Source organism: Oryzias latipes, chromosome 4 (genome assembly GCF_002234675.1).
Source record: "Oryzias latipes chromosome 4, ASM223467v1".
Taxonomy (NCBI): Eukaryota; Metazoa; Chordata; class Actinopteri; order Beloniformes; family Adrianichthyidae; genus Oryzias; species Oryzias latipes.
Genome location: NC_019862.2, coordinates 15573810 through 15594739, shown reverse-complemented (window position 1 = coordinate 15594739; position 20930 = coordinate 15573810). Strand labels below are relative to the sequence as shown.

Here is a 20930-nt window from a genome sequence, read left to right as displayed (position 1 = left end):
GACTTTGAAATAAGATCACAATGCTCCAACTCTTCACGCACCAGCCGCTTGTCCTCAACCAGTGCTATAGCAGCCAGAGCACGCGCAAAGGCGGAGGCTGCACGCACACAAGCATCATTTGCTCAACGAGAAGCCGACATGATTAAAGCACAAGCATATATTGAAGAGGAGCAACAAAAGGCTGCAGCTGAGGCTGCACGAAAGAAAGCGGAGCTCCAAGCAAATCTTCACAAGTTGCGACTAGAAAGTGCTGCTGCAGCCGCCATAGCAGAAGCTGAAGTCTTGGAATCAGCTGCAGAGAATGAATTTGGGGACCTAGAATGTATGAGCTTACACAGTAAATCCATTGACCATGACGTTACAAAGAATCTAAACTCTGAGCACTCTCACCATGACTCAAAGCTGCAAGAAACCCCAGAAATGCAGAAACACCATCAAAAAATGGTTAAAAGCTGCAAAGGGAACGCCGACGCACAGTCAAGTAAGAGTAATGTTCACGAGTTTCACGTACTACCTGCTCAACATGCATTCAAACAGGACACTCCTCCAAGTTACCCCCAACATCGAAACCCATCCGAAAAAACTCAGTATGAAAACACTCAGTTTGAGTTTGAACACAGACATGATCCACCTCCACCCAGAGGAACATTTTACTACTGGAATCAGTCTCACCATCCAACACCATCCAGCCATGTCAACCAAGCTTCCCAGTCTCCTCCAGCTGCTGCTACCAATGCCGCAGAGTCCAGTCCAGCGGCTATGACAGATCTGGCCAAGTACTTGGTACGCCGGGAAATTGTAAGCTCAGGGCTATTAAACTACGATGACCAACCAGAGAATTACTGGGCCTGGAAAACATCCTTCTGTAGCTCTGTAGAAAATCTAAATTTAACACCCAGAGAAGAGCTGGATTTATTGTGTAAATGGCTTGGACCAAAATCATCTGAACGTGCAAAGAGAATCAGAGCAGTTCATATTCACAATGCAGCAGCAGGTGTGAATATGGTGTGGCAAAGGTTGGAGGACTGCTACGGATCACCTGAAGCTATAGAAAATGCCCTTCTCAGAAAAGTTGAGGATTTTCCAAAAATTACCAACAGAGAAAATCAAAGGTTGAGAGAACTGGGAGACATTCTTCTGGAACTAGAAGCCGCCAGAACAGATGGATTTTTACCTGGGCTCAGCTATCTCGATACATCTCATGGCATCACTCCTATCATCCAGAAGCTGCCGTACTCTCTGCACGACAAGTGGGTTTCTCTAGCCTCTCGATACAAAGAAGCTCACAGAGCATCTTATCCACCGTTCTCTATATTTGCAAAATTCGTCTGCGACCAAGCCAAAATTTTCAAGTTTTGCTCCACTCACTGGCAGTTCAAGCATTAACAAACCTGAAAAACTCTTCAAACAAAACATGAAGACACCAGTTTCTGTCAGAAAGACCGAAGTCTTTGTCGACTCTGGCAACTGTAATGACAACACTGCTGAAAGGGGAACAATGGACCTAGACAAACAATGTCCCTTACATCTCAAGCCACATCCCCTTTGGAAGTGCCGGGGCTTTCGTAGTAAACCTTTGGAGGAGAGGAAAACTTATCTCAAGGACAAAAACATATGCTACAGGTGCTGTGCATCATCCAATCACTTAGCAAAGAACTGTAATAAGAATGTTCAGTGTAGAGAGTGTAAGAGTGAGACTCACCCTATATATTGTATATATCAGTTGTGAATTTTTATTTTATTTTGCATAGTTAAAATGAAACTGAATACAGGACACATTTCTAGTAAAGGCAAAGGCAGCAAAACTGCAGTGAAAGGTTCAGTGTTCTGAAAACACATTTAATGAGCCAAAGAGACTCTGAGGATATTTTTCATGCTTTGTTTCACCAGTTACATAAGATGTTGTAAAAAAAAAAAATTATGATGTATTTTTTCTCTTTTACAAATAAAAAGGAAGAACAGAGTTGACTACAAAGTCTGGAAATTTGGCTTTCAATTTAAATCTGTGGACGTTTTTAGCAAGATAAGAACCTCTGCAGACATGCACAAAATTTTCTTTGCAAATTTTGTTTCCATCCATTTTTTCGGACTAATTTCAACAATAAGTGTTCGTAGAGATTATTTCAACCATTTTTGGAAAGGCAGAAGTGATCATACATGGATAAAAAATGTCAAATTTTATATGGAGATGTGTAAATTGTCAATCTCTTTAAATCAAACTTTCCAACCCTTAAAAATAAAAATTAGAAGCTTTTTTTCTATTTATATTCTAATTTAATTGGAAAATAAACACCAAAATAGATTTTATTATTTAATAAGTGAATCAACAGTCAAGCTTGTTCTATATAGAAGAAAATGTGACTTCTTGAAAATAAATTCATAGTTTTCATAAAATGCTTCAGTGGACTTTAGTTGCTATTAAACACACTAATATTTAGTTTTTGTAGTTTTAGGTAAAATTGATTAGTTAATATTTCAGGTACTACTTTGTCACATGCAGCCATTTGTCATGTTGACTCAGTGTTTTCCTTTCTGTGTAAATGTACTTTTACTCACTTTACAGTATTGCGTCAGGAACTTTTAAGCTTTCCTTTTCCCATGGATGCACTTGGTGGTTTGCTCATGTGGCTTTGAGCCCAGGGTGCCTATTCTCTGCCAGGTGGGCGACATATTCCAGCCTGACAGTTTCAGACACAGAGAAGTCTCTCTGTACTGATGTCTCTATGAGCCAATTAGGTTTGCGTCTGTTTCACTGATTTATGCTGTAGCTTTGAAAGATTTAAGCACCAGAGAAAAGGGCGACTGAATGTCTCTGTGAGATATGAACGTTGTCCATTAAGACTGATTTTATCTCCTACTTTGATGTTGTTAGGTTTGGCTTTAAGCTACCGGTAAATGTAAAGTAATGATTTAGCCAGGGTCTAAAATGACAAAAGATTAACTTTATGTTTCTGTTAATAACATTTTTTAGTTTACATCTTAAAGTAAGATCAAGGATCATAGAACAATCTTAAGTTTTCGTAAAATCTCCCCAAAATATTTTACAAAACAAAAATGATCTTGTTTTATGTACTCCACCTTTTGACTTCTGTTTTAAAGTTTGGAGAAACTGCCAAGATGCAAAACACAACAGTTTGAAAAATGCACTAAAGTCACAGCCAAATGACCTTTGGTAGTCCTTTAGTTTTTTTTTTTTTTTACTTTTAACCATTTAGTGTTGTTTTTCACACTGTATTCAAATGCAACATGTTGTCAACAGCAGTAGAAAACAAGATGGGGGAAGCAGATGAATGTAAAAACACGATCCAACTGAATTTTTTTTTTTTGCATTACTCAATGCTATATTCTAATCATTAATATCCAATTTTTCTTGTCTAACAGGAGATCCATCCAGGAAGTAGACTGATAAACAAAGTGAAGAGATATTTCAAACAGACTGAAAGAAAATTGTTTTTAAGTTGTTTGCAGACAATGCAGTTTGATGTTCTTTAATTGTCCTTTACTTTGCCGATAAAATGCACGGAATATTTTTTAATCAATTCACAAACTTCACTGAAAAATTAAAAAAACAAACAAAAAAAAACACATCTGTATGTTGTGCATAGTGTTTTTCTGGCGTACTCTCATCATTTTAAGATTTTCAGAGAACCAACTTGTTTCCTGTTAACTCAGGGACACCCTTACAATGTTTGCAGCTCAATTTCACCGACCTAAATGAGATATATGATGGAACCTAAATGCCTCACAGAGGATGTTTCTGGCCCATCAGCAGCTTGTAATGACCTCATGATGTACTGTCAACATTGACTCTTTTTCTCTCTCCCATGAACCAAACTGCTGTTATGGGAAAGCCAACTGGGCCATCAGTGTTGTAAACACGCAAAACATCTGTCCGACTTCAGGTGGAATCATTTTACATCTCTTAATTATCCATGCACTGCAATCAAGCCCTGAAATCTTGTAATCAGGGGGAGGCTGCGGAGGCCGCGCCTCATGTAATATGATTGCGAGCTTATGGCTTGTAAAAGGCTTGTGGTCGTAACTCTGTTTAAGTAGGCAGACAAGGTTGATAGGGGAGATGACCGGAAGCAAAAAACAGCAATATGCACCAGTGTGTTTGTGTGTCACTGGGATAGGCATAAAGTCACTTAAGTTGAGGAGGGGAGGGCTGATCAGCGGGGAGGAACTGAAAGTTTGGATGGTATATATGACGGGGAAATGCACACGCTTCCAATGATTGCAGCAGCCTGCAGAGGAGCAAAGTAACACAGAAGAGCTGCCGTGGGTTTGGACGACTCAGAGCAGACGGACAGGTATTCAGCATGCGCGCCCTGGTGGTTTTGCCTCTGGTTTTGTGTGTCTTGGTGTGTGTGGACCAGGGAAGAGCAGAGGTGAAGCCTGTGAAGCTGTGTGGCCGGGAGTTCCTGAGAGCTGTTGTCTACACCTGTGGAGGCTCCCGCTGGAGGAGATTCTTGACAGATCCAGACATGAATGGTGAGGATGATTTTCAGTGTTGCAACAGGAACCACAATATAAGAATGTTATGTTTTTTTTTCTTCTAACAATTCCATGTGTGGTTCAAAAATGTGAAAAAGACTAAATTAAGTGGACTTTTGAAAATATATTTAGGGTCGTGTTACTTCATGATAAAGATAAGATTTTTTTTTAATGTACCAAAGCGTTCAAATTAAATTTTTAATCTATAAAAAAAAGGTGAATAAAAAACAATTCAGATTCAGACAGACATTTTAACAATCCCTAAATTAAAATTTGCATCTGTTATTTACTTATTCATTTCAATTCATTTTTGAATTATTGTAATAGTTGAAATCATTAAAATGTTTGTCACTCTTAATCTTTTGAAACAGTATAATATTATCGTCTATTGTAAACTGAAAATAGTGTACCCAACCATACTTCTGTTTGTTTCTCTGTCTGATGACCTGTGATTTTATAAAGCTAATTTTTGTGTGCAGGAGGAAAGTTCCGGCTCCAATAGTTTCATTATTAAAGTGGATGTCACATAGTATTGAATAAATTCTTTAAGCAGCTGGTCCTTGTTCTATTTTCAGTCAGACAATTTCCGTTAAAACATAAGCAACATCCATTAGAGAAACTTTTACCGCACAGTGCAAGATGTTAAACTCTTTAGTAATAAGTGTCATATAACCCAATCTAAACTTTATTGTTTTAACCTTGCATCCATAACTTATTGTAAAAAAAGGACAATATCTACTTTTGCAGCATTTTAACTCAATACTAACTGCGCACTAACAGTAACATTTACCAATATGACAAACCAACAGCAGCGACTGGCGTTTGAAGTGAAAAGTCAGTGGGGTCAGAGTCTCTTCTTAACCAGTGGGCCTTTTTGTTCCTCAGGTATTCCTGCTGCTGAGCAGAACAGCTTGGACAGCTTCAGCAGCTCGGGCTCCGAGCTCCGGGATTGGACAAAACGGGACAACAACGGCTTCCTGACTATGATGTGCTGTCAGGTGGGCTGCAGCAAAAGGGATCTCACTTACCTCTGCTGAGGTTGACTCCTTCGATTTTGATTCTGGTCCTTGGAGAGGTCCAAAAGACTAAAGAAATGAATCTGGGGAAAACCAAACCTCAATAAATGTGTGATCACTTATAAGTTTGAACATGTAACTGTGAATGTATCTGATTAATGTGTGCAACACTGTGTATAGTACTGGAATAGCAAATAGTCGTAAAATCAGATTTAGATTTTTCATAAACACTTGAATTGTTTTCTGTTATTTCACAATTGTTCAGTAAATTCTCTTGCACACAATTCACAATCTTCTGTGGTGATTTTACTTGGAGATTTTATCCTGTGAAAGAAAGTATTGACAGAAATAGAAAAAACAGAGATTGCCCATAGGGGAAATAGGCTTTTCTCTGTTTTTTTTATGCACAACAATCCAAATGCTCCACAACATCCTACTTTTCCTGCTTTTTCTTAATATTTGTGCTGTTTTGGTTTTAAAAAAAAGCAACAACCACAACTAAAAAAATATATAAATATAAACATCTGAATGGAATCAAGGCACGAAACTGCAAAATTGTTCTTAAGCAAGATAAAAAGGCTTGAAAATCCACAGTGATGTGAACAATGGGTGCCATCCTGTAACAGACTCATTGAACATTGTCCCACAAGGAACACTTCTGATCTCGCAAGACGGGTTCAGTCTGGCCTTTAAAAAATTAAAATCGTCTCTTTGGGTTGACAAGAGAACTTTAATTATATCATTTAAAAATTAGGATTTAACATCTCTGAAGACTTTGCTTACTGCAAATGCCACCTGCTTTCCTGTACAGATGACAAAGGTTTCTGGTAACTAGATGCAGAGATGTTAAAAATAACTGCTTTCTTACCAATAAACCAATAAAATGTCTAATTTAGTCAACATATCTGTTCATTTTTATATAAAAAATATGCTTTCTGTTAGCTTACTAGTATTTAACTAGATACTGGAAAAAAATGAGAAAAACCACCATGACTACACATACATTTTTCATTTATAAAGAAAAAAAAAGAAAAAACAGGCATCCAGTTATAACTTTTATTGATTTCGGGAAGAAGCAAACTATGATCCTCATTTATCCTGGGAGTTGCGTCTTGTACTTGTCCGTGTATTTGAGGTTAACAGTACACATCCATAAAGCATCCTGGCTTCCTGCACACATAAATCCACTCCCTGCTCTCCCCTCATTTCTAGCACAGAAACAGCTGCTCAGCACAACACACTGTTTTCGCTACTATCCAGATGTCCCACATTTTGCTGCATGCTCTGCATGCAATACTAAATGACTGCAGGACAAAGTCATTACAGAGATGAAGAACTTGGAGTTACGGTTATGTTCCTATTTCTTTCAAATCAAAAGAAGCAAACAATATTGAAGCAACTAACAGTTGAGCAGCTTTTGTGTGGCCTTTCACTCTAACCAGCTGTGTAGAAGCGTTACAGTTACATGAGGGTGGTTTGTTGTGTGGAGGATAATGCTGCAGGGATCTTTACATTAAAAGCTTTATGTTGCATATGGGTGTTGACAAAACCCTGTTAGGCTAATCAAGATGTCTAACACAAAGGAGAAAGAATGCATAAAGCACTAAATGGCACCAATCATGTATCTTTTTTTTTTCACTTCAAAATGCCACTTTAGTTTTTCTGCATTTTGGGTATGTACAATAAAAAAATAGATCTACAGTTAGAATTTTTTGGGCAACTTTGATCCCAATTTTCTGCTTCAACTTCCAGCTATGCCCAATTAACAGTTACACATGAACTGAATATACTGGTACAAGATTAAACACATTTTTCCTAAAATCAGTCACAGATACTTGTGTGACTGGTCTGACTCCGAATGGTTATATTTAGCAGAATGAGGAGAAAACAGTACAGAGGCTTTCAGGTGCACTCCAAGCACACTTTTTGTTCATCATAATAAGCGTCAGAGCATTCAGAAGTACAACATTATTAGCACAGTGCTTTTAAGTTTTTATAATTTTTTTTTTTACAATAAACAGTATATTTTTGTTCATTTTTATTCACTTTAAAAACAGCCAGTCTATTCTCCTTATAGAGGACTGACTGTCCGGGTACACACACATGAAATACCACACATCAAAACAAAAAAATAATAAAGCGTTTTGGTTATCTTGCACCACACCCTCACTAAAATTATTACATCTCACAGAGACCATTATGATTATGAAAAATAAAGCCATGGATTTAAGGGCTGGCTGGTTCATAAGGGTGTGCAAATAATATAGACTGGGATTTTCAGTACCAGTAAGGATCCAGTTAAGAGAAGCTCCACTGGTGAACAATAGTCGAAGTTGAATGAAAGTGGATGACAGAACCGAGCTGTTTTTTTTTTGTTTTTTTTTCCTTGCTGCTTAGAGGTTTGAGTTAAAGAAGGAAGCTGATCCCAGTGAATGAATCCTGTTCTTTGTCACCACATTTCACCACTACAGTGGATAAAAACAGACTGTTTTTTTTCCCTCATTGTCACAATTAAAAGAACAGCTTGACATTCTTGTGTCTGTCTTGTCAGGGGCTAAATAAGCTGCCAGTCATTTTAACTTTGCATAAAGATGGAAATGGGAGGGAAACTACTCATTATACTTGTCAGAAAACCTTTTCTTGCTCTGCTACCCTTTTTTTTTTTACATGTTCTTGCTAATTATAATTAGCTTGTATGATATTAAGTCTTTAGTCAAGTTATAAACTGACAAATTAGATGCCTCAATAAAAGCATGTAGTGTCCACCGGCCCCTCAAACCTTCAAAACGTTTGATCAGCAGAATGATTAATGAGTGGTTTCCATTGAAACTTAAGCGCAAGACTGACTGTGCTCATTTACCTGTGTACTAACATCATCTGGCTCCAACATGGAAATCTCCGTATCGCGAAAAAATGGCCACTGAATTGACTTCATTTAGTTGGAGCCAGAAGTAAATCGTTCATATGGGTGACGTCAGACTCCATCCAGCTCCCAATTACAGTCATTGCTTTTAATGTACTTTTAGTCTTTTCAAGCCAAGTGTAAGTCAGCTTGCTAACTTGGTTGAAATGTGTGTCAGGGTTAAAATAAAATAAATGCAGAAAATGAATGCAGTTTGAGTTACTTTCTGACAACTTAAAAAGGGAACAATGCAGATGCAGGTTGCGTGGCAATTCACAAATTCAGAGGAATTCTATGAGGCACCATTTTCTCCTTACATTTCTAGTGTTTAGCATCAATAATCAAAATGAAGCTTTGACATCTTTAAAGCTTTAGGATTTGCTGATGGTGTACTAAGTTATAAAATGTGATGTGTGTATCATTGATAACTTCGAGATAATATTTACCACTATAAGGGTAGGCCTGGAGGTCAGGGATGTATTTGATCAAATTAATGTTTAGTATAAGGGACTGTTTTGAGTCGATGTGAGCCATTTGCTGCTCAAAAGAAAATAATACGTGTCTTTTGTTTAAAAAAGAAATATGTCAAGAGGCCAAAGAAGATTATTTTCTGTCATATTTTTCATCAAGTTCATCGCAATTGAAGTTGCAAAGCTTAAAAACATTGTCAGTGTTCATGCTTAGTGAATAACCTTGGCAGATATAGAAAAGAAAAGTGATTAATAAAATTATAATTGCATTTTCAAAAATGTCAAACTAATTCTTTCAAGATTTTGAAAGTTTTTTAAATAACCAGTTAGTCCTTCCTGTCTTCTACCTGTATACTTAGCATTCTGTAAGTATGGGTGATCTTGATATAACTCAGTACTTATACTTCAGTATTGTAGTACTTCTTTTTATTTTATGGATGGGAAACCATTATCAACATCTTGGACAACAAGTTGCAATTACAAACTTTTGTGGAGCACCAAGCTCACCAAAATAAAGTCCTGATTAACAGGTACAGAAACAGTAGGCCAACTGGTTACACCAAACCTTCAAAATAAAATAAATACACATGGTGGCTTTAGTGTGTGGACCTTGCCCACAGCATAACAAGCTCTATATAACACTGCTTTCACAAAGCATTAAACATCATCCAGCAAGATATTTATCTTTTTTCTTTAATTTACCCCCGCCCAGCTCCCCAAACCCATATAGCTCATATCTTTTGTTGCACTTGAGTTAAAAAATTATATCTGAAATAAATTAAAAAAAATTATACCTCATACTGTACACAGGTTACCCAACTACACAGATAAAATGAGAGAAAAGTCATATTTATACCTTTAGGGGTTCTCAGTCGTGTTGCACTATTCAAATTCTATTCATATACAGAACCACATGTTCTATACAACAAATAATAATCTTCAATAAATAAAAATAGAATGCTGTCATGTACTCTGGAGTCTAACACTGCTGTCCTGGGAACAACAGGAAGGCTATCTGACAATACGAAGAAAACACCAAATGCCCCTTAAGATACACATTACTGCTTTAAAATGACACTTTTTATGGTTCTTTTGTTCTGACTGGGAAACAGTTTTTTTTTATTGTGTCCAGTGAACTGACTCCTCACTGCAGCTGCCTAACATGCTAAAAGCATCAGCGTGTGCATTGCTGAGAAAAAACTGGCCAACTTCTGCATCTGCATTACCAAATTTATGCGACCCTGTGGTTCCAGTAGGTGATGTGAACATCTATTTTTATATCTTGTTTCTTTTTTTTTTTTTAAAGCACCAACAACACCAAACAACTGTTTCAGGCTTCATGACTGAACACAACAGAACAATAATACGTTTTGTGAATATCTATTTAAGTTGATGTGTATTTGAACCAAAAAAATCTTTGTCAAAGATATCTTAGACACTGAAAACAACACAAAGTTGCTCAGAATTTCCTTTTCCCCAGCACATCATGTTTTCAGTCAGGCAGCTGCAGCAAAACCTTTACCAACACCAGCACAAGTGAACCCGGTGAGGATAGAGACAGAGGCACAGGCTTCAGACAGCTCAGAAACCCCAGTGTTGTACTGCAGTAGGATGTTATGAGATAAATACAAATATGATAATTACTTGACTTTGAAAAAGTTACACTTAACGCAGGTTATACAATACTGCTGGGTGAGCTGCAGACTTGTGGGTTTGAGAAAGGTTAAGGAAGATTCTGGTGTCTAGTTCGGGTTCAGCCTCTGGTCTCTGTGCTGATCCAACAGTTCACTGAAATCCTTTCGTCAGAGTGGAACATGGGTCAATTGTCCGCCAGGTATTTTCCTAAAAGACATCAACACAAACATTTATGCATTTGATATGTACAAGGCATTAAATGAGGGATCGGATCACCTCCGTTTCAAACATTCTCCTTTGTATAATAATAATAATAAAACTTTATTTATATAGCACTTTTCGAAATCCAAAGTGCTGTACAATTAATATGAGACAAAGTCAGTATTAAAAACAGTTTCCAGTATGGAGAAATAAAACCCAGCACACATATGAAATGGTGATAGTGGTTAAAATCAATAAAATCAATAAATCAGTAAAATCAATAAAATCAAGAAAAAAACAATAAAATCAATGAAATCGATAAAATCAATAAAATCAAATATTTGGATTTAAGAACCAGTAAAATCATTAAAAGCACACCTGTAGAGGTAAGTTTTTAAAAGAGATTTAAATACTGGTAGGGACCAAGGGGGCCTGATCTCTTCAGGGAGACTGTTCCAGAGTGTTGGGGATCTTGCAGCAAAGGTTTAATGCGAAGACACTTGACTGACCTGCGGCAAACCTTTTCTTAATGAGTGAGAACCGGTACCCTGGTCCAGCCAGTTCAATGTCACAGCCTGACAGGGTGCTGCCCTCACTGGTGAACTGCACTGCCAGAGGAGCTGGTTTACTGGGACCCTCTGTTAACTGGAAGCGGGCTAACAATGATCCCACACCTAGGGGAAAAATTAGAAAGACAAAGAAAGTTGAAATTAAAGAATATATCAAAATTGAGACAAGGGGAGATTTTAATCTGCTTAACTACTTGAGGTTTTGTGAAGTAATTGTAGCACCACTATCAGGCAGTAGAGGGCGCTTTTGGTAAAAATTCAGATTTACCCTTGGAGCATTTTCATTTAACTTAACCCTCTGGCCTGAATAATGAAAGTAATGAAAATAGTTCCTACAAAAAATACACAGAAAATACACATACTCTGGTAAATTTTAGCTTGGGTCACCTTAGGGCTGCTTTTTTTGCTGTATTCTCTCTTTTTTATTTGGTTTCATTAAGGCTCAATTATGTATATGAATAAAGCTTAAAATATCTATCTGTCTGTGTGTGTGTGTGTCAAACAGAAAGTCTATTAAGACACAGTGTGTAAAGAATAGATAATGAACTTTTGATTCCCTTAAAAATAAAAGTAAACTAAACAGAGAAATCTATTTACATGTCTTATTTTACTCCAACATGTAAGACTATATTTTAGTAAACTTAATTTCACATTTGTTATCGCGTAAATCAATTTGTTTTGCTTTACGCCTTTTGACATTCCAAATTACCCATTTATTAATCATAAGCTCAGTTTAAAAGATGTTATACAATATGTTTTTGTCTCGTTTTTACTAGTTTTTTTTTATTATTTTTTTTCTGTTAAAAGCTCAAAACTTTATGTTTATTGAGGGACATAACTATATTTTTTTACCTCCATTTTCAGACTTCTGGGAGATGTCAGGGATCTTCCATAGAATTCTTTGCTGCTCTGCGTTCCTGTTGTGGTTAAAAAAAAAAAAAAAGATCACAAACATTTATGGTAACATGCTGTTTTCAATGTATTCGGTCCCCCTTATTAGTTAAGAGTAAAAATGAAGATAATGCACCCCAACATTAGTAAAGAAAGCTTGTTCTTCTTATTTATTTCATTAATATTTGTATAAAGTATAATTAGGGGAGGAATGTACCATGCTGCAGGAGGTAAGACAGCCTGAAGTTTTGAAACTCCTCCATCGACAGGGACAAGAAACTGGACGTTGTTGAGAGCCATGGGCGTGGACATAGCCTCCCCGTTGTATTTATAGTCTATCCTCAGGTCAGTGCTGGTTGACTCACACCTCCAGCTCACCGCTAGGTTCAAAGGGCTCGACTGCAGGCCTTGTGTCGATACCTGGACACAGTCAAGTGTAAAAATGTTTTCCCTTCAGAGAATTAGAATTTAAAATCTCTAGTAGAGGAACTTTAGCATTGAGGTGTTAACAGTTTGTAAGTGCTTTTTAAATTCCTACTTGGTACTTGAGCATGTCCACATTGTAGTATGTTGCCTGTGGCTTCTGCTCAGACACCTTCTTTAAATGAGATATTAGGTTTGGCATGTTCACCCAGAAGTCCTTGGAATCAGCCTTGGCCTGTGTGGTGGTGTCGCTGGTGGAATAGCAAGACAAAGACAATGGTAAATAACAAAAAAACAAAAACAAAGATACCTCAGATGGCAAATTCATTCCAGTATTGTGTAAAACCAAGGCTCAGATCTGCAGCCCCATTGCAAAGAGTCTTCAGACAGGAAAAAATGCATATCTGTCCGACTTCACAACAAAAAAGTTACATAGAAGACGAGTTGTTTGAATAGACACAATGAAGGGCAATGTCAACAAAAGGGCATTCAAAGACCAAAAAAAGGGTTTTTATATGAATTCTACATTCAAGAATCAGTAAGTTGTTCCTCTTGAATTTGTCAGGTTTCTTTGTGTATGGTTTTCCATCCATAAAGTCCAACGTTCCTATGTAGCTTACTTTGTGGATGCTGTCCACTTAAAGTATTATAAAAAAAAAAAGACAACAAAGACTAAATTTTTGCCAGAAATGAGCACATTCACTGCTTTTCCTCGCTAAAGATTGCGCATTTACATTTCAACAGAAACGGGTGCACCACATGTTTTTCACTTTCAGGTCTTCAAGCATGTGAATCTACCCTTTAAAAAAACAAACAAAAAATAATTATATCATGTTTTGAATTTGGTTTTGTATTTGAAATAAAATGTACGTTTTGCTTATGATCTATTTTTGGAATTGTTATTCTTTGTGGGACAGAACTTGGGAAGCAGATTTGCAAATTTAGTATCATAGGGATTTGCTCTTAAACACAAATAAACTAAATCAAAGGAAAAAGGGTAATCAAAATAGCAAAGGACTCATTTCAATGAAAAGGCAGTAAAAACAAGTATTACTCTAATAATTTTCTGATAGATTATTTTGAAATTTCTCCACAAGTTTTTACTTTAAGCATATAAAATAACATGATTTATTACCAGTTATTACCCACATTTGGTCCTATAGAGAGGAAGTTGAATCATGACACTCATGAGTTGGTAATGATTTGGAGAAATAAAAAACACACAGGAAGGATGCAGTAAATGATGTAAACAACAACAAAAAATAGGGTGGAACAATGTCATGTCTTAATACAGGACATCAATTGTGCAGCTGTGAAAAACTGATTCATTTCATTAAGGAGGGGGGCGACTTCGGTTATGACATTACCAGCAGAGCAGCTGGGGGTTAGGCAGAACATGCTCCAGTCGGCTGTAGTTGGTTATGCTGAAGGTTAGCACTGCGGGGGATGGGTTATTGGCAAAGTGCCGTGTGATTCCCGCCGGAAAGGACAAAACCATCTCACCTATGATCTTCACAACACACCTATGAAGGAGAGCAAGGAAAAGAGTTATGCATTAATATTACCCACACTTTTTGCCACTCATCCGTTTGGTTTTTAGCTCATTTCCACTATAAACGTTATTCTTGTATTCCCTAAATACACAATGTGCAGGTATTGTATAGATAGAGGAGGGATCTGGTTTAAATAGGACAATAAAATGTGAAAGTCATAGTTGGTAATACTATAGTGAAGCTGTGGCATGCTGACAAATATTTAAAATCAATTATTACTAAATCCTCTCAACCCAGTTTAAAAAGGTACAAACAGGGTAATCAATATGTCCCCTCACGCAGTAACAACCATACAAAAATTGTTTGTAGCTTTGAAAAAAAATACTTCTTTCTAGTAAAATTAAAAAATGACAGTTTTTCCTCTATTGATTGACTTAATTCTAAAATAAAAAACATGATTTTAGTTTAAAGACCCACTGAGATGAAAATTGTGTTTTTGGTGTTTTTAACATGCTCTAGTAGAATTTTCTCATGGCAGAAAGCTTAGCTTAAAATTTAATTTTTGCATATTCAGAAGCAGACAAAAAAACTGGCGTTGGAAAAAGCTTGTAGCAGTGAGGTGAAATCAACAATGGGACACAAGGTCCTTGCACTGCCTCATTTGATGCATCCACTTGCAGACAAATAGGTCTATGTACGTCTTTGTTATCCTTGTCTGAGCTGGAATCTGGATCAAAACTGTATGTTTGGACAGCTCCAAGAGTGTGAAAGCAGAAGGATAATTGGAAATGAGGGTGGGCTTACTCCATGCCAACAGTCAGTGGTGATTTTCTAATGAGCTACTGCCGCTCTGCAGAAACAATGTCCTAGAAAATGACAGTTTTTTTATTTTGTGTAAAACAACAGCATAATCATAATTAAAAGACAACGGGGAACGCTTTGAAAATAGATCAAAAGGTTATCAGAGTGGGTCTTTACGTTTTTATGTTCATTCTTATAATACATTAGAGTATTTTCTTTTGGTGCCTGTGTTTATTTTCTGCTTTATTCTGAGGAACCTGGTTCTTTCTGTGCGCTTCCAGCTGTCTCATCGAAACTTTTTCTCGATCTCGCAAGTTTTTTTTCTCTCTAAATGATCATAGTGACATTATTTGTGGAATATTCATTACTTTCTCAGTAAATGAACAAACTTTGAAACAAGTTTTTGTCAACTTTAAATCTTTAAAATAGGTTTAGTAAACAAACAAAATTTTTACAGCACTACTACTCAATTTTCTTTAAGTCAGGAGTCGAATAATAGCTACTGCAGTTGTTTAACTTGCATGAACTGTCTGCACATTTCAATTTAGCCCCCCAAAAGTTTAGATACCATACATAAGACCAGTTTTTTGGGGAAACATCTGGGTCAAACTAGTTTGATTTTCACATAAATCTCTCTATAACCCCAAATAACACTTTATGTTCTGTAATCTGGACCTAAGAGTTAAATTGAAATAGAAATAAGAAGGTTTTGATGTGTGAGACTGAAAGAGGACCTACTTGCTGGGGTCGGCTCCTTTAAAGACAGCATTGACCGTCTCTGTGAATGCAGCGGCCACAGGAAGCGTGTCCTGAGCACCCATGGTGAGAGGACTGGGCCCTCGGGAGCAGCCTAAAACCCACGCAAACAGATACATCCTTGCTTAAATCCCTCATCAGGCAGGTTTAAAAAAATAACAGTGACTCACAAAAAAATATAAATGTCCTTTTTCTGCTTTTATAGACCAAAGAAAAACACATCTTTTCAACGTTTGACAGTCTCACTGTATTTGGACATCTTTGGACACACCTTTAAAACGAATGTATGGACAGATAAGAAGAAAAACCTTCTGAATCAAGAATTGATACTGTTCCTGTCCAACAGTGTAGGGATGAAATGAGGAACAAAACATCCACAATGATGAGACCAAACCTCACAGTTACACAAAGTTAAAACAAACAGATGGCAGTCAGCTGAAATGAAAACAGAACATGTGAAAAGGACAACCATTTCTCTCTGCTTTTTGAACATTACTATTTGAAATAGGGATTCATATTTCAAATGTCGAGCGTCTTTTGTTTTTTTTCAGAACAGCAGGTATATTTGTTTTCATTAAGCACAGCTGGAGGAGAAAGAAGAAGAAAAAAGTAGAAAGAGAAAAAACAGAGCAGCGCATGCTTACTTCAGGCATGCTTAAAAGCTAAATTGCTGAGAAGTTTAGAGAAAAACAGAGTGCAAAGATCTAACCAGAGAACCAAATGACCCGCGGGGAAAACAGTCACAACAAAGTGGTTAGTGAAGATCACCAAAGAAAGATGGCTCTTTGGGGAACAAAAGACCCTTGGCGTACATGACATGAGAATGAAGAATGTGAGGAGAAAAGACGTAAAAGATACTGCGCTCGATGTTGGAGTGCAGATGAGAAGAACTCGGCCAAAAGTTAGCATGTCGTGCGTTAGAGTGATGGAGGGATCTGGAGGCAGCAGGAAGAGGAAAAGGACTTGGCAGAAGTCAAGGAAGGGGGAGGCAAAGCTTGCACAAATGAGCCTCGGAAAAGTGTTTATACCCTACCCCGGTGCAGAGCAAACTTACCTTCAAAGGTTAAATAAAACTTCCCTCTGTCAAACCATACAAGGGATGGCTGGTCATTCTCTGTGTGGGGTGGAGGGGTGAAGTAAGGGGAAGAAGGTGGGGGGTACGGAGAGAAGGGCGAGGAGGTAGAGGGATGAAGGGAGGAAGGTGGGTGAGGAGGGGAGAGAAGGACACTAGCGTGAGTCTCACATGGAAGGTTTCTCACACGTCACAGTGAGATGGAGAGGGGCTGAAGGGAGTGTGGAGCGCTGAACTCATGACAAAGGTGGATGACATGATGGGTTTTTTTGGAGATGCTCGGACAAATGAAGGACAGACTGGATTTCATAGTGAATGTTGTCAGAATTGACTTTCATTGAGATAAAATAATCCATTTAGAAAAGTGGGATTTAGGGTTTTGTAGTTTAAATAGACTCACTGACGAGACTGAGCAGTGATAAAGCTCAGGGGGCAGATCGAGACTCAACAAAATAATTCAACTGGAAGTACTATGATCAACAAAAAATTGTGTTCATAAGGCACAGATTATTTACTGCCTTTGGTGATGCATTTATTGTTACTAATGAATCCAATTTTAAAAAAAGTACAAAAACAGAAAGAAAAATCCAGGCTGAGGCTTATGACAGGGCCCAACAGAAAAAGAACAGCGGAGTACAAGATTGAACTATGCTTCTAGGTCAAGAGTAACAATAAGAAAAAATAAAATGAATGAAAAAGTCACACAAGAAAAATAAACTTCCTGTTTGAGTGAACGTCAAAATGGAATAAAAAAAAACAAACAGCTGCTACCCTTTAAAAAATAAAATGCATCCATAATGCAGACTATTGAGTTGGACTGCAGCTCAATGCCGACCTGCTCTGGAGAAATGTGGAAAAAGCAAATGAATCAATACTGAAATGCATCCCCGTAATCTAATTTAAAGCCTTAGACACAACTGCCCTTACAGGCAAAAAAATGGGCAAACCTGTGCAGGTCACACAGGTAGCTTGCATGAAATACTAAGGTCATAGACTACTCGAGTCAGCAGAACTAAACTCTTTATGCACATTTTTTCCTACAAGTATGCTGCGAGTGACAGATCGTAGCAAGCAGTAAGGGTAAGTAACACGCCCCATGTGTGCAGCATTTGCATGTGGTCAGTAAAGAGCCTACCTCACTTACAACTATAGTGTGACATTATGTTACCGTATGTCAGCATCACCTGTATGTCATAAGTCCAATCAACTTACATTAATTGGCCTCACAATACATTTACCACACACACAACAATCATTCGTTCCATTTTCATGGCATCCCTTGAGGTGGTCATACTTCCTTTAAGATGGGGCCCCTCCTCTCTATAACTCTCCACGGGCTGGACGACTCACAAACCCACAGCACTACTTACTGTCCGGGTCAACCCCCCGTACGGGTGCATGTGACTAAGGCTTAAAGCGTCACATAGTTTTTCAAGGAACTAAAATAAAATAAAAAGATGAGATGCAAAGTTTTTGGAGGCCTTGGAGACAAACGCTTGTTGTTTAATGTGAACACATTGGTGGGTAAAGGAATGATAAGAGCAGTGTGTCATGTGGAGAACAAAAGGGCAGGTGTCCATATGAGGGGGGTGGGTTCCGGTGGTCTCTGCGGTTCCAGAGTGCATGGGTGACTGAAAGAGTCTGGGCTGCTGGGAGCTGACTGAGATGTCAAAGTCTGACCGAGAGATCGGCCGAACCTAAAGCTGTTGTGCCCTCCAGTCACAAGAGGATGGCATGAATACCAAACAGCTGCTCGTCTCATTCAACTCTAACCCCCCCACCCACCCCTACCCCCTACCCCCGACTTCCAAGGGAACCTAAGCAGAGGCTTTCATCTGACAGTATGCGTGACAGTATTCATTATGAATATGTGTGTGAGAAAGACAGACAATATGGATCTCAGGGCCTGCAGCAGAGGAGCTCTTCAGACACACTCAACGGACACAGCACACAAACACTCCAACACACTCCGGTGGTCCAAAACGAGAGCAGAGGCATCGAACTGCACTGAACACAACACACCAAATGTGTCTCCAAGAGAGGAAAGGGAAGGTTGTCATGGTGACCTGGCAAGACATTCTACACAGTCTGAAACGTAGAGAAAAGTCTCACAGTTTCACAAAAGGGGAATGTATGTTTTTGGTTTCTTGGAATGGCATCACAGTAGCTTTACGTTTTACACTTAGACTTTAGTTGTCAAATTGGTAATGATCAGCCAGAAAGAGAAGAAAATGGTGAGAAGGGTTTCAAGTTTGGAAAAGCAATGAAAACATGTCTGGAAAATATGTTGTAAAGTTCAAAACAAATAGGCATTTAAACACTGACAGGTCCATTAAGTTATTTAAAATAGGTAAATCTATTTTAACTTGAAGATTTAGTAAGATTTAAAAGAGTAAACATTATCAAATGGAAGAAAGACCTGCACTTGCTGTTTGAATACCTACATTTTGACTGACATTCATCAAAAAACAAACACTGAGCCGTCACCCAGATCAGTCGGGAGAGAAAAGACAGAAACACATTTCAAACTTAAAAGAAAAACTTTCGTTCCCAAGAAAATGCCAATGAGTCAATAATGAATAAACAGATAAAGATTTTCTCAGAGAGGTCCTCAAATTAACAATTAAGTAGAGCCATGAAATAAATAGAGTTAAGTGTATGAGCCTATGTAGCTCCACATTTTCCATCTACTTGATTATTTATTTATCCATTTACCATCGACTCATGTGGCATTTCATGTACCCGACCCCGTTTCTTGAACTTTACTATACCTGCAAATGAATCAAAGTGTCTTTCAAAGGTGGGCAGTTTGTCTACATAAGCATCATCTTCTGACAAGGCATAGATTGAAAATGGACAAAAAAGCAACAAAAAAGAAGAAACAATAATAAAAAAAATTAATTAAATTGATGTGTTGTACATATGTGAAATGAAAATAGTAGAAGTGGAAAGGGGACATAAGTACTCATGGATTCTGTTCTCCAAATGGCATTAACATCACACCGCTACCAAGCCTGCCAGTTTTTTGTCAAGAATGAGGTTGTCTTCAAATTCTCTCCCTACTCCTTTACCCATAAAAGACTTTATAGTGCAGGGCTATCTAGTGCCCTGGATTTTAACATAGTTTGAACATATGCTCACTTCTTTTTTTCTGTTTTTAAATGACAAACATGGTGTCACCCATTTGCTGCAGTAAAACCACTAAAGATATGAACATTTATGAATCTACTGTGTTCAGATGGTGATACCTGGAGGATCTATTAAAAAAAATAAATGTAAACAATTTTTTACAAATTAAAATTGCTCAAATGCAGTGCATTTTGATCTATATTTGCCAATCTAGCTAGCATACTAGTTTCTCACAGAGATTTCTTGGGTAGGTTTGTAGGTTTGGACACCGTGGAAAAAAAAACGGTGAGAGCATAGTGCACCAAGTGAGTAATGAGGGGATTTGTATACAGCGTCAATAATGCAACTGTGAAACTTTACTACCTCCCCCCGCCTCCACAGATATCAAAATAAAATGTACTAATGAGCGCATGATTGAACACAAGCAGCCGAAGTGTGACACACCTGACACAGACACGCAGAGCTCCTTGTTGACAGTGGGTGTGGTAGCGGCACTCAGAGAGTTTGTGGAGGATATAGAGGAGGTGCTCTCAGCCCGCGCCAAAGGGGCAATAGGGGGAGGGCTTGCAGAGTGGATCGGTGGGCTGAAAGGTCGATTCTGCAAAGTCAAACAAAGAAGCAAAAGCCAAGCTTTTATTAGTTATTTGTTCTTTTTGCGTTTTTTTGTCATTGAATGCAAAAAGAAAAAAAATCCAATCTTACCACATCACCGACACTAGGCTTTCCTGGAGGAAGTTTTGGTCTTGATGGTGGGCGGGGGGGAGGTGGAGGTGGAGCTGGGCTTCCTGATGATGGCGTGGCAGGTCGAACAGGTGAAGATGAACCTGTAGAAAGAAAGACAAACAAGCGACATAAAGCTTTACATCTTTTTTTTATGAGAACATTGTTTGACATAATATTGTACTAAGAACTAACCCCTTCAGCTGGCTCCCTTTGGATACTTTTAACCTTGGCTTATTGAAACTTATTAACTAAAAAAGTCTTGGTAGGGAAATAAATAACACTCACAAAAGGAAAGTCCTATACAGAGTTCAGGTGATTTTTTTTAAGTTTCAAAGGTTTTTTCTCCTGATGC

At 37.9% G+C, this 20930-nt stretch overlaps 2 protein-coding genes across 8 annotated transcripts in view; one reads left to right on the top strand and one right to left on the bottom strand.

Annotated features, from left to right (window-relative positions):
* Positions 1-4219: 4219 nt before the first annotated feature.
* Positions 4220-5797, top strand: insl5 (insulin like 5). The gene is made up of 2 exons (XM_004068013.4): positions 4220-4494; positions 5383-5797. The coding sequence occupies exons 1-2, from the start codon at positions 4323-4325 to the stop codon at positions 5532-5534; spliced, it is 324 nt and encodes a 107-aa protein (XP_004068061.1). The 5' UTR covers positions 4220-4322; the 3' UTR covers positions 5535-5797.
* Positions 5798-6555: 758 nt separating this feature from the next.
* Positions 6556-20930, bottom strand: part of sgip1 (SH3 domain GRB2 like endophilin interacting protein 1) — a 55131-nt gene continuing 40756 nt past the window's right edge. For 4 of the 7 annotated variants that reach the window (XM_020702446.2, XM_020702448.2, XM_020702451.2 and 1 more), the window contains 11 exons: positions 20558-20679; positions 20300-20453; positions 19498-19557; positions 16709-16768; positions 15637-15748; positions 13972-14127; positions 12720-12855; positions 12399-12601; positions 12143-12207; positions 11231-11395; positions 6556-10727 (listed from right to left, as the gene is read on the bottom strand). In XM_020702446.2, the coding sequence (XP_020558105.1) occupies positions 10705-10727; positions 11231-11395; positions 12143-12207; positions 12399-12601; positions 12720-12855; positions 13972-14127; positions 15637-15748; positions 16709-16768; positions 19498-19557; positions 20300-20453; positions 20558-20679 (1256 nt within the window). In that variant the 3' untranslated portion in view covers positions 6556-10704. The remainder of the gene's footprint in view (positions 10728-11230; positions 11396-12142; positions 12208-12398; positions 12602-12719; positions 12856-13971; positions 14128-15636; positions 15749-16708; positions 16769-19497; positions 19558-20299; positions 20454-20557; positions 20680-20930) is intronic. The other 3 variants (XM_020702450.2, XM_020702449.2, XM_020702452.2) reach the window with 3 other exon arrangements.

Bases quoted from the DNA above. Each gene is read 5' to 3' on its own strand.
- insl5 (XM_004068013.4), top strand. From the start codon at position 4,323: ATGCGCGCCCTGGTGGTTTTGCCTCTGGTTTTGTGTGTCTTGGTGTGT. The intron at 4,495-5,382 runs GTGAGGATGATT...TTTGTTCCTCAG, and splicing joins GACAGATCCAGACATGAATG to GTATTCCTGCTGCTGAGCAG.